Genomic DNA, 13,860 nt, shown 5'->3' on the forward strand with positions numbered 1-13,860 from the left:
TTTAATGGTGGTCACGGGAGGAATGTGTCACAATACACAGTGCATCGCACCCTGTTGCGTGTGAGGCTGCACATGGAGGACCAACAGCATATTAGGCAGGTGGTCATGATGTTTTGGCTCATCAGGTCATAATGTTTTGGCTGATGGGTGTATTACTCACTATATATACACACGTAAATGTATTACAACCAAATCCATTGTTTTATAATGAAGAAAGAAGACTGATTCGATACTTGATGGTGGTGCATAAAACTATGATGGATTTTGACAGGGTTAAGGTACAGTTTCTGTTTAAAGGTAACAAATAATATTTTAATTGCGGGTAGAAAATGAAATGGGCGCCTACTGACCAAAATAATTTAAGAAGGACTTAATGTAGAGAGCACAATTGAAATGTAGACAATAGTACAATGGGGGTAGTTAAAGTAAATACTGTAAAACTCTGACAGAATCATAGAGTCGCCAAGTACAGAAACAGGCCTTTCGACCCACCTCGTCAAGGCCAACTAGCTATGGAGCTACATCCCTTTTGGCCCACATCCCTCTAAATCTTTGGCCCACATCCCTCTAAACCTTTCCTATCCATATATCTAAATGTCTTTTAAATGTACCCAACTCAACTACTTCATCTAGTGACTCAAACCCTGTCTGTCCAAATGCATGTATAGCTTATCACTTGGAATAAATGTTATATGTATGTGTCCTTGAATGTACATGATCAGGTCTGTGCAATATATCTACCTTCATACGTTTTAGGGCTATAAAGCATCTCCTGGACTGTAAAAATAAATGTATAAGGACATCACCATTTCATTTCCGAATTTGGAGGTCGTCCATTTGCAGCTACAGTTCCCTCACAGTCAACCAGGACCTGCAGCTGGACACACGTTCCACAGTGTTGTCCACAGGGACACTTGAAGACACTTGTGTGATGCCGTCAAAACAATTCTTTCTGGTGAACCCTACATGTTAAACTAAGAAGTGGAAACAGAAATAACTATATATCTCCCCACATCTGCTCTGTCAATTAATAGGATTATGGCTGATTTTATCTTGGCCTCAACTTCACATTCCTTCCTTTCCCACATTCCCTATAGATAAAAAATCTATCCATCTCAGCCTAAACAAATACAATAACTCAGCCTCCACAACCCTCAGGGCTAGAGAACCACAAAGAAAGTAAGGACAGAGGACCTGACAATGCATTCTACAAAGTGTTTCTATTCGTGACATGGATGGGTTAAAAAAATGTAGAAGAGGAAATGCACTTGTGCATTTACATGTAAATCGAAGAACTGCAGTGAACCATAAGATTGTCGTGCAAAGTGCAAGAAGAAACTGTAGATTGTGCATGCTAGTTCACCTTCACTATATATATATAGCGTCACATTCACTATGCATGCTGCACATTCCACACACGATCCAGTCCGGATCTTCACTCCCGCCTTGACTATGTACGCTGCCGGTTGCTGCCTTCCAGACTGTGAAGACGATAGGACTTATTGTTACCTCTGCTTGAGTACAAATAAAACTATGAGTTGCAACTCTTGTGTATTGGCATGAATACACAACATGGTGTCAGAAGTGGGATTCCAACCCACGCCTCCAATTAGAGACCAGCAAAAAAAAAAAAAAAAAAGCCTAATGTCCAGGCCGACAAGAACCACTTTACCCATTGCTAAACATATACTGGAGCCACAAGTTCGCTTTCCATCTGATGTTCAGTCCCAGCTGCAACGGAAATGTGACATCAAAAAACGCTGGTACGACAAGACGAGCAGGCCTCTGCCACCACTGGCTAACGGTCAGGTGGTCCGCCTACGAACCGAAAAGGGTCATGACCGCCTGGGGGTGATATCTCGGCCAGCGCCCGAGCCTCGTTCGTATTTAGTCGAAGCCGACGGCGGAATTTACAGGCGCAACCGACAGCACATCCTGCCAGTGTGCGAACCGGCACCACCTCTGTTCCTGCCCGACCACTCAAGTTTAACCCACCCGCACCCCTCTGGGGACACCGGCCTGTCTATGCCTCCGCTGCCCGGTCTGTCAGCCTTTCCGGCTTCGCCTGTGGCCTCGCCACCTCACCTCCCGCCATTGTCTCCCGTCCCATTGCCAGCAATGTCACCGCACTCTCTGGGGCCGGTTCCATCGGTCTCGTCTCCAGCGGGACTGTACCGTACACGTGCAGGTCGTGCCTGCCGGCCCACCGTGAAGTACCAGGCCTAACACTTGAACTTTGAGTGACATTCAACGGGCTACATTTGGACTGCCTTTGTCGATATCAGTTTACCTGTACTTATGTTAGTCGCACATGAGCAGTAATATATATTATAAGATCCACGGCGACTACTGTATCTTTATTTTATTATGTATTCTTTCCTTGAGAGGAAGGATGTAGATTGTGCATGCTAGTTCACCTTCACTATATATATATATAGCGTCACATTCACTATGCATGCTGCACATTCCACACACGATCCAGTCCGGATCTTCACTCCCACCTTGACTATGTACGCTGCCGGTCGCTGCCTTCCAGGCAGACCGAGACCAGACTGTGAAGACGATAGCACTTATTGTTACCTCCGCTTGAGTACAAATAAAACTATGAGTTGCAACTCTTGTGTATTGGCATGAATACACAACAGAAACCTGGTGTGCCGTGATGGTTGATTGTAAAATACACTATTTTCCACCAGAAATTATTTTAGATCAACTACATGCACCATCTAATGGGACACACAGGTCGATAAGTGATGGGTCTTGGCATCATGTTTGGCACAATCATTGTGGTACAGGGGGGCCTATTCTCTGCTATACTATTCTATGTTCTAATGTTTGAATATGCACTCTACAAAGGTACAACAAGAGGTTGTGGGAACCTACAAAGTAGGTTTTCAAATAATGTTCTCTTTAACATCAATATACTTCAGCAAGTGCTCCAAAAGGTTTAACAGCTTTTTCAGGTAAATTTGTACGTCTATTACTCTTTGTGAATCTCTCAATCTATTTTTTTGCAGCAAATACTACTTAATACAAAAATAATGAATTTATTGAAACATTTGTTTCAGATAAGACAATATGATAAAAAACCACAGTACTTACTGAAGTAAGCTCAGACGATGCAACCCAGATGACATCAACAATCAACAGAATAATTATTCCGAGGACCATGCGCCGCCTCTGGGGAAAACTGCTCTGTGAGCTCATTCGATTCATGTTAAACACCCACACCATTTGTAGCCTGTGAAATACAAAGTGCATTGCAATAAATGCCAAATAAATAAGAAAACACCTAAATTTTCTATCACCCAGTTGATACTAATCTCATTTGTTTTGTGTTGTTTTATAGACAATAGACAATAGGTGCAGGAGTAGGCCATTCAGCCCTTCGAGCCAGCACCGCCATTCAATGCGATCATGGCTGATCACTCTCAATCAGTACCCCGTTCCTGCCTTCTCCCCATACCCCCTCACTCCGCTATCCTTAAGAGCTCTATCCAGCTCTCTCTTGAAAGCATCCAACGAACTGGCCTCCACTGTCTTCTGAGGCAGAGAATTCCACACCTTCACCACTCTCTGACTGAAAAAGTTCTTCCTCATCTCCGTTCTAAATGGCCTACCCCTTATTCTTAAACTGTGGCCTCTTGTTCTGGACTCCCCCAACATTGGGAACATGTTTCCTGCCTCTAATGTGTCCAATCCCCTAATTATCTTATATGTTTCAATAAGATCCCCCCTCATCCTTCTAAATTCCAGTGTATACAAGCCTAATTGCTCCAGCCTTTCAACATACGACAGTCCCACCATTCCGGGAATTAACCTAGTGAACCTACGCTGCACGCCCTCAATAGCAAGAATATCCTTCCTCAAATTTGGAGACCAAAACTGCACACTGTACTCCAGGTGCGGTCTCACCAGGGCCCGGTACAACTGTAGAAGGACCTCTTTGCTCCTATACTCAACTCCTCTTGTTATGAAGGCCAACATTCCATTTGCTTTCTTCACTGCCTGCTGTACCTGCATGCTTCCTTTCAGTGACTGATGCACTAGGACACCCAGATCTCGTTGAACATCCCCTCTTCCTAACTTGACACCATTCAGATAATAATCTGCCTTTCTCATATCATATCATATCATATCATATATATACAGCCGGAAACAGGCCTTTTCGGCCCTCCAAGTCCGTGCCGCCCAGTGATCCCCGTACATTAACACTATCCTACACCCACTAGGGACAATTTTTTACATCTACCCAGCCAACTTTCTATTCTTACTTCCAAAGTGAATAACCTCACACTTATCTACATTAAACTGCATCTGCCATGTATCCGCCCACTCACACAACCTGTCCAAGTCACCCTGCAGCCTTATTGCATCTTCCTCACAATTCACACTACCCCCCAGTTTAGTATCATCTGCAAATTTGCTAATGGTACTTTTAATCCCTTCATTTAATCCCTTCATCTAAGTTTTTGTCCATTCAGACTGTTTATCGCCAATGTTTCCATGATATACCTGTCACTGATCTCTGACTTTGTCCCCTTTCATCTCTCACTCTTTTTGTGCTTCCATCTCTTGTTTAACCACTTTGCTATGAATGCTTCATTTCTTCTCATACCTCATGTAGGAAGGAACTGCAGATGCTGGTTTACATTGAAAATAAACCCAAAATGCTGGAGTAAGTCAGCGGGACAGGCAGCACCCCTGGATAGAAGGAATGGGTGATGTTTTGGGTTGAGACTGACTCTGTCTGAAGAAGGATCTTGACCCGAAACATCATCCATTCCTTCTATCCACAGATACTGCCTGTTCCTCTGAGTTACTCTGGCATTTTGTGTCTATCTTCTCGCACCTCTCTCATGTTGTTCAGAAGGAGAAGTTATGGGGCTGAGGGTTTAGATCCGAAGGAAGTGAAAAACAGCATGTTTCTGGAAATACTGGAGACTTGCGTAAGAGGACTGAAGAAATTTGTAAAATAGAAAAACAGAAATATTTTAAAAGGGAAGCTAACATTTGTTTAAAATCAGTTTTTCAAAAAAAACTAAAGAGAGTGTAATTAAGTAAGTCTGATGATCAAAATAAAAAGGCAATAACCAAAGGTTTTGTGAGCCTTTAAAAAAAGGAGAGTTTGCCAAAGGGGTAGGGACAAAGAAAACACTGGAGATGATTCATGTGTTTTAGGTCAGCATTTGCAAATAAAATTGGAACAAATGCTGCTGGTTATTTGAGAATACTGAAGAGCCTCAACAAATTAAAAAAATATATGTTCACCATTTTAAAACAAAGATGATAGAAATTTTGCAAGATCCCACTGATATGCATCCAGGCAAAGTAAAGACATTGTAAAAAATTGCGATGTATCATAGAAACATAGAAAATAGGTGCAGGAGGAGGCCATTCGGCCCTTCGAGCCTGCACCGCCATTCAATATGATCATGGCTGATCATCCAGCTCAGTAACCTGTACCTGCCTTCTCTCCATACCCCCTGATCCCTTTAGCCACAAGGGCCACATCTAACTCCCTCTTAAATATAGCCAATGAACTGGCCTCAACTACCTTCTGTGGCAGAGAATTCCACAGATTCACCACTCTCTGTGTGAAGAAATGTTTTCTCATCTCGGTCCTAAAAGACTTCCCCCTTATCCTTATGCTGTGACCCCTGGTTCTGGACTTCCCCAACATCGGGAACAATCTTCCCGCATCTAGCCTCACCAACCCCTTAAGAATTTTATATGTTTCAATAAGATCCCCCCTCAGTCTTCTAAATTCCAGCGAGTATAAGCCTAGTCTATCCAGTCTTTCTTCATATGAAAGTCCTGCCATCCCAGGGATCAATCTGGTGAACCTTCTCTGTACTCCTTCTAAGGCTAGAATGTCTTTCCTCAGATTGGGAGACCAAAACTGTACACAATACTCCAGGTGCAGTCTCACCAAGGCCCTGTACAACTGCAGCAGAACCTCCCTGCTCCTATACTCAAATCCTCTTGCTATGAATGCTAACATACCATTCGCTTTCTTCTTCCTAGTTAAGATAGAGAACTTTTAATTTCTTAAAAGGGTAAATAACAATTTAAGTTGCAAGCCATAGAGCACTACATCAATTGTGGGTAAATTCCTAAGCGTTTGCTAATTTCTGGAAAGTTACAACTTCTCACACCTATGTGGTATGTTGTGCTTCAATAATTTATTTCAATATTGGGTAAAATTGAAAGAAATTGGGTTTAAAAAGAGCTAGTTTATCCTTGTATTCTTAACAAAGGGTAACTAGAGAGAGAGTGGGACCCCTCAGGAAATGCGGTCAACTCTGTGTGGAGTCACAGGAGATGGCCTCAATGAGTATTTCTCCTCTGTATTTACCGAGGAGAAAGACAGGACAGAGGAACGGGGCAGCCAATGGAAGTGTCTTGAGAGCAATCAGTCTTATGGTCGAAGAGGTGCTGAAGGTATTATAGAGTATGAAGGTAGGCAAATCACCAGGGCCTGATCAGATATATCCAAGGACATTGTGGGAAACCAGAGAGGAAATTGTGGGAGCCCTAGTTGAAATTTACCAGTCGTTTTTAAATGCAGGAGAAGTGCCGGAAGACTGGATGGTGGCAAATGTTGTGCCTCTATTCAAGAAGGGCTGCAGGGAAAATGCTGGGAACTATAGGCCGGTGAGCTTAACATCTGTAGTTGGAAAATAACTGGAGCATATTCTGAGGGATAGGATATACAGGCATTTAGACGAACAAGGGCTGATTAGGGATGGTCAGCATGGATTTGTGTGTTGGAAGTCATATCCATCAAATTTGATTGTTTTTTGAAGACGTGACCAAAAAGGGCGATGAGGTCAGACCTGTAGATGTTGTATATATAGACCTCAGCAAAGAATTCGACAAAATGGTAGGCTGCTCTGGAAAGTTAGATCGCATGGGATCCAAGGAGATAGCTGAATGGATAGAAAATTGGCTTCATGAAAGGAAGCAGAGGGTGATGGTGGAAGGTTGCTTCTCGGCGGGAGGCCTGTGCCTAATGGTGTGCTTCAGGGTTCGGTGCTGGACCCGTTACTGTTTGTCATCTATATCAATGATTTGGATAAGAACATACACGGCAAGATTAGCAAGTTTGCAGATGATACAAAAGTGGGTGGTTTTGCAGATAGTGAAGATGGTTGTGAAAAATTGCAGCAGGATCTTTATCGATTGGCCAGGTGGGCTGAGGGGTTGATGGAAATGTGAGGCGTTGCATTTTGGGAAGTGTAACATGGGCAGGACCTACACAGTGAATGGTAGGGCTCTGGGAAGTGTTTTAGAGCACAGGGATCTAGGAGTGCAGGTGCATGATTCCTTGAAGGTGGATTCGCAGTTAGATAGGGTGATCAAAAAGGCATTTGGCACATTAGCCTTCATCAGTCAGAGTATTGAATATAGAAGTTGGGAGGTCATGTTGCAGTTGTATAAGACATTGGTGAGGCCATATTTAGTGTATTGTCTCCAGTTCCGGGCACCATGTTATAGGAAAGATGGTGTCAAGCTGGAAAAGGTAGATGCACAGTCCCTTGCCCAGAGTAGGTGAATTGACGACCAGAGGATATAGGTTTAAGGTAAAGAGGAAAAGATTTGATAGGAATCTGAGGGGTAACGTTTTCACACAAAGGATGGTGAGTGTACGGAACAAGCTACCAGAGGAGGTAATTGAGTCAGGGACTATCCCAACATTTGGAAACAGTTAGACAAGTTTCCAAATGGATAGGACAAGTTTGGAGGGATATGGACCAAATGCATGCAGGTGGGACTAGTGTAGCTGGGACATGTTGGCCGGTGTTGGCAAGTTGGCCTAAGGGCCTGTTTTCACACTGTATCACTCTATGACTCCATGATGAAGATTATTGCACAGGAGATGCTTCACGTCTTTCTGGGGTGGCCTGTAATCTACCCTTGACCCAAACCCACATCATCCATACTGGAATACATAGGATATCTCTCTTCATGCTGAACTCACTTTGTCTTACCTCTTATTCCACATCTACTTTCGCCTAAAGAAATTCTGCATTGAAATAACTCTTTGAAGATGGATGAAATATTTATTTCCTAAGACTCCGATGAAAATGGGGAGGAGATTCTTTAATACAAATCAGTTGATTTAAAAGCAAGTGTTATCCCTCCTTCCCCTTTCATGATCTCACAGTCTCCATCACAGGAAATAGACTATTGACTGACGTCTAGTACAAACCCACTGACTCCCACAACTATCTCGACTACACTTCTTCCTACCCTGCTTCCTGCAAAGACTCTATCCCCTACTCCCAATTCCTCTGGCTACACCGCATCTGCACCCAAGATGAGGTGTTCCATACTAGGACCATTAGTCATATTTTCCCATCTCCACCCCTTTCCGCCTTCCGCAGAGACCGTTCCCTCCGCAACTCCATGGTTAACTCATCCCTTCCCACCCAAACCACCCCCTCCCCTGGTACCTTCCCCTGCAACCGCAGAAGATGCAACACCTGTTGCGAAACCTCCTCCCTCGACTCTGTCCAGGGACCCCGACAGTCCTTTCAGGTTAGGCAGAGGTTCAGTTGCATCTACTGTATCCGTTGTTCAAGATGTGGACTCTTGTACATCGGCGAGACCAAATGTAGACTGGGTGATCGTTTCGCGGAACACCTTCGCTCAGCCCGCCTGAACCTACCTGATCTCCCGGTTGCCAGACACTTTAATTCTCCTTCCCATTCCTCTATAGATCTTTCGGTCCTAGGTCTCCTCCATCAGAGTGAGGCTAAACGCAAACTGGAGGAACAGCATGTCATATTTCGCTTGGGCAGCTTACAGCCCAGTGGTATGAATATTGACCTCTCTCACTTCAGGTAGCCCCGGCATTCCCTCTCTCTCTTTCACCTCCCCCACCTAAGTCGCACTCGATTCTCATTTTCACCCTACAAACAGCTAACAATGGCCTGTTTCCTTTATCATCGTTATTTTTTTGCATATCTTTCATTCATTGTTCTATATCTCACCACATCACCTATATCACTCGTTTCCCTTATCCCTAACGAGTCTGAAGAAGGGTCTCGACCCGAAACGTCACCCATTCCTTCTCTCCAGAATTGCTGCCTGTCCCGCTGAGTTATTCCAGCTTTTTGTGTTTATCTGTTATCATTAGGTGTTATCTTTGCAAAAATACATATTTAGTTAGTTTTCCAGTGTTGTTTTTGTTTCAAAGCAGTCATACAGCACAGAACCAGGCCCTTCGGCCCAACTTGCCCATACCGACCAAGATGCCCATCTACACGTTCCACCTGCCCTGTTTGTCCAATATACCTTTAAACCTTTTCTATTCTTGTCCCTGTCCACGTTTCTTTTAAATGTTGTTACAATACATGCCTCGACTGCCTCCTCTGGCAGCTCGTTCCATATACCCACGACCCTCTGTGTGAAAAGGTTGCCTCTCAGGTTCCTGTTAAATCTTTCTCTTTTCACCTTAAACCTATGTCCCTTAATTCTTGATTCCCCTACTCTGGGTAAAGGGCTCTGTGCATTTACCCTATCAATTCCCCTCATGATCTTATATGATCACCCCTCATCCTCCTGCACCCCAAAGAATAAAGTGCTAGCCTGCTCAATCTCCCCCTATAATTTAGGCCATCAAGTTCTGGCAACATCCTCGTAAATCTTCTCAGCACTCTTTCCAGCATTATATGAACTATAATAATTAAATAATTATTAATAATTATATGAGTTGTTAGAATCAAGCATTAACTACAGTTTAATTAACTTTAAAATTCGATATCCACTTCAAAGCAAAGAACACTCTTCTGAACGAAAACTGTACAGCCACATGAAAAGCAAAAATAAATTATTTTTGCAATTTGTTGCTACCATCCTCTGATTAAATTTACTCAAATTCTAGATTATATAATTAGATTAAATATGCAAACCAAATGTGCACTCCCTTATTGAACTTTATGAAATAATGAAAACTTTCATCTTTGAGATCTCAGTTTCAAATTTATCCTCCACTGAGGAAATAAAAGTTTCTTCTGTTTGCTGGCAATGAGGATCTAATGTAAAATGAGCTCTTCAGTGCGACAGAAGTCTCAGTTTTAGTTTGCCAGTTATTAGTTCTTTCATTCAGAGAGGCCAAGGGTTGTGAAACTGGAGAAGATGCACATGGATGCAATTAAGGACTGCTCTTCCGAGATGGTGGTTGAGGTACAGTACTGGGTCAGAATACAGGAAGCATTTTGTCTGCATCCAGCTGTTCCACAGCTGATCAGTGAGTACTCCCAATTGTAAATGTTCCATTCATTCCTCATCTTTATAACACAGATTTTAATTATTAATATTTATGACACCATTTATTTTCCAACCCTGAAGTTATTACAGTAAATAGACTCAAAGAGCTGTGCTGCATGAAAACAGGCCCTTCAGCCCACCTTGTCTATGCTGACCATGTTGGCAAATTAGGCAAGTCCCATTTTGCCTGCATTTCACCCAGATCCCTCTGAACCCTTCCTATCTGTCCAAATGTCTTTTAAAAGGTGTGATTGTATGCACCTACAGCCTCATCTGGTAGCTCATTGCAGATACAAATCTAGATCCAGATAGTAATTATGGAATAAGAAGTTGAAATGTTTTGTTTTCAACAAGCATGCCAGCAAAATACCAAAGAGTTGGATTTTTTTTTTAATGCAAGTGAAGCGCAAATCTATAATCACAATGATTCAATAACTACAGCACAGAGAGACTCTGTGCCAGCTCTTAGTAAAAGCAATCCAGCTAGTTCCTCTTCCAAAAGTCCTGCATTTTATTTCCTTTCAGATACTTATCCAGCTCACTTTTGAATGCTACAAATGAATCTGGTGCCAACGCTATATCCCTAAGTGCCGTTCTAGGTCCTAACTGCTTGCTGCGCAAACATGTTTACCTCATGTCACTTTTAGTTCTCTTGCCAATCATCTTCATTCTTTGTCTCCACCCAATCACAGATGTTCCCTTTCCCTTCTCTGCGATTTAAAATTAATTTGTACTCTCACTGTTCCAGTTGTGATGAAATGTTGATTCCATTTCTCTTTTCAGATCCCTATTACTTGCTCAGCGTTGAGAATTGTCGGTTTTTATTTCCTTTTATGTCTAAACCCTGCTTGACTATAAATATCTCTATATTATCCCAGTTTCTACAGCCTTTCCACATTAATTCCTCATCCCTGAAATTATTGTTTGCATTCTCTTCAATGTCTGTATTTTTTTTCTTTAGTGTCATGTCCAAAACTGGCAAAATCACTGTTTCATGATAATGATGTTCGCTGGTCGATCCAGACGTCCAAGGAAGATGATGGGTGGAGGCCCTGCTGCAGCCAAGGGCTTGCTTGGATCGGGCACCATTCACAAAACCTAGAGTGCAGACTGGACATTGAAAATGGTGCTAAAACCTGGTGCTACTTGTATGCGGGCTCAGTGGACTATTTCTGTACACTTTTGCTGATCGGGGATTGTGCTTTGTTATGTCAATACTCTACTGGACTGTCTGTAAGAAAATAATTTCACTGTGCGTTTACACATGTGACAATACAGAGCCTATTGAAGAAGGTTTCCAACCTGAAATATCACCCATCCTTTTTCTTCAGAGATGCTGACTTGCTGGGTTACGCCATTATTTTGTTTTCTATCATTGAACTATTATACCTTTCTCTTTGAGGTCTATTGCTTCCCTCCTCCAAGTTTTGTGTCATCTATAAATTTGGAAGCTTTGCCTTGCACACCCCATTCCAAATTATTAATAAATATTGAGGAAAGCAGTACTATTGCAGACCCCTGGGGAATTTGATTATGTGCGTAGTTCTTGTCTGATTAACAATTATTGCACTGATGAACTATTCCCTTTTATCTGGCTGTTTTTTTTATCCATGTTGACATAGCCTCTTCTTTTACACAGTTCTTGATTCTATTTCACCTGTTTACAAGCCACTATGGCACTTTGGAATCCCCTTTTATGTTTGTTGTCAGTCTTCTCTTATGTTCTGTCTTTGCCTTCCTTATGCCCCTCTTTCTCTTCCCCTCTGAATCTCCTGTAATTGGTCTATTTGTCATTTGTGCTGACAACATGGTATGTGAAATTTCTTCTTTACCACACCCTATTTTCTATTTCTATGGAGCCTTTTTGGGGTCACCATAGAGCTCTGGCCTTAATTTCCCTATTCATTCTTGTTTGCCTCTGCTTAAAAACTTTCTATTCCTAGCGTTCCCTAATCTCTCCCAAAACTTTAAACTTTTTTTTTCTTACTACCTTCCAATGTCATATCTTTCCAACATTAGTTTAAACCTCCTGCTCGGCACAAGAAAGTATCCACTGGGGCTACTCTGTTAACATTTAGGCAAAGCTGATAATTCAGAAATTTAATTTTAAAACAATACATTTATGTGCAGTAAAAGTCATTTAATATTGACGAATGCCACCTTATTTAGGGCTAACATACAGTACAGTTGTCTATAGTTACCAACTGAAGTGCACAGCAATCAGGTTTTCAACAATAACCTTGAAATCTTTGAGAAATTGAACTTGCAATTATATTTTGTAATGGTATGAAGAATCTCCAGGAGTAATAAATAAATTAGATGGGAAAAGAAAAAAGAATAGTGAGTGAAACAGTTCAAATCAAGTGCTTGCAATCCAAAGTTGTAACAATTTAATCCACTGTAACAATTTTGCAACATTGGTTAGAAAGTACAATTACTCTCAACAAGTATATTCACATAACATATTATGAATATAACATGCAAAATTATTGTACTTTCAACCAAAAATTTAGATTTACTTCCAGTATAGGCACACCAGAAGTATTAATATTTTCTAATTGCTAGTGCGCCAACCTGACTAATACCTGATAATTCGAATAATATAAATAACACGTAATAATTTCAATACCTATTAGAGTCATACAGCACAGCATCAGGACAACTCATTCATGCCAACCAAGATGTCTATCCAAGCTTGTGGTATATGGCCCCCAGCAGTCCTACCAGGTGAGATAGAGATTCACGTGCATCTCCTCTAAGCTCATCGACTGCATCCTCTGTTCCCGATGTGGCCTTCTGTACATCGACGAAACCAAGCAAAGATTCGGCAACCATTTCGCTGAACACTTGCTCGAAACACCAAAGCCTATTGGGTCTCCCAGTTGCTAACCATTTTAACTTCCCTGTCCATTCTCACACTGGCCTTCTCTTCTGTCCTGACCTTCTCCTTTGACAGAGTGAGACCACATGTACACAGGAGGAAGTGCACCTGGAAGTAGAGCACTTCATATTCCGCTTGCGCACTTACAAACTCATGGTACAAATTCTCCAATTTCTCCACACACCAACCCCGTCTCTCCTCTGAGCCCCACATGGACTTCCACCTACTTCTCCCCTCCACCCTGCTACTTTCCTTCCCCTGGCTTCACAATCCGCAACTCTTCAAACCTGTAGCAAACTTATTGTTCTTATCTCTGGCCTTTGTTCCAACCATCAATCTGTCAAAAAAATCCCCTTGCCTACCTGTCGACTTATTACCTGCCACACCCCTTTACCAGCTTTCCTCCCTCCCATGCAATCAGTCTGAAGAACGGTCATAACCCGAAATGTCACCTATCCATGTTCTCCAGAGATGCTGCCTGACATGCTGAGTTACTCCAGCACTTTATGTTATTTCGTATATGCCTGTGTTTGACCCATATCCCTCCTTCCATGGCTTGTGTACTTTCCAATTCACCTCACCCCATTGCAGAACTTTGGAACTGATGCACTACAATGCCGAGAACTATATTCTGCATCTTCACCGTTCCTCTATCAATTGTACTTGAGTTTGGCTTGATTGTATCTGTGCATAGTATTACC

The 13,860-nt window shown here is 42.2% G+C and overlaps 1 protein-coding gene across 6 annotated transcripts in view; it reads right to left on the reverse strand.

Moving 5' to 3' along the window:
- The window catches only part of LOC144595786 (solute carrier family 35 member F5-like), an 83,614-nt gene that overhangs the window by 61,652 nt on the left and 8,102 nt on the right, over nucleotides 1-13,860 (reverse strand). For all 6 annotated transcript variants that reach the window (XR_013547538.1, XM_078403445.1, XM_078403442.1 and 3 more), the window contains exon 2: nucleotides 3,103-3,241. Coding sequence is in view for 5 of the 6 variants with exons in the window: in XM_078403445.1 (XP_078259571.1) it covers nucleotides 3,103-3,234 (132 nt within the window). In the remaining variant the exon portion in view is untranslated. The remainder of the gene's footprint in view (nucleotides 1-3,102; nucleotides 3,242-13,860) is intronic.

The sequence above is a fragment of the Rhinoraja longicauda genome, chromosome 8, assembly GCF_053455715.1.
Source record: "Rhinoraja longicauda isolate Sanriku21f chromosome 8, sRhiLon1.1, whole genome shotgun sequence".
Taxonomy (NCBI): Eukaryota; Metazoa; Chordata; class Chondrichthyes; order Rajiformes; family Arhynchobatidae; genus Rhinoraja; species Rhinoraja longicauda.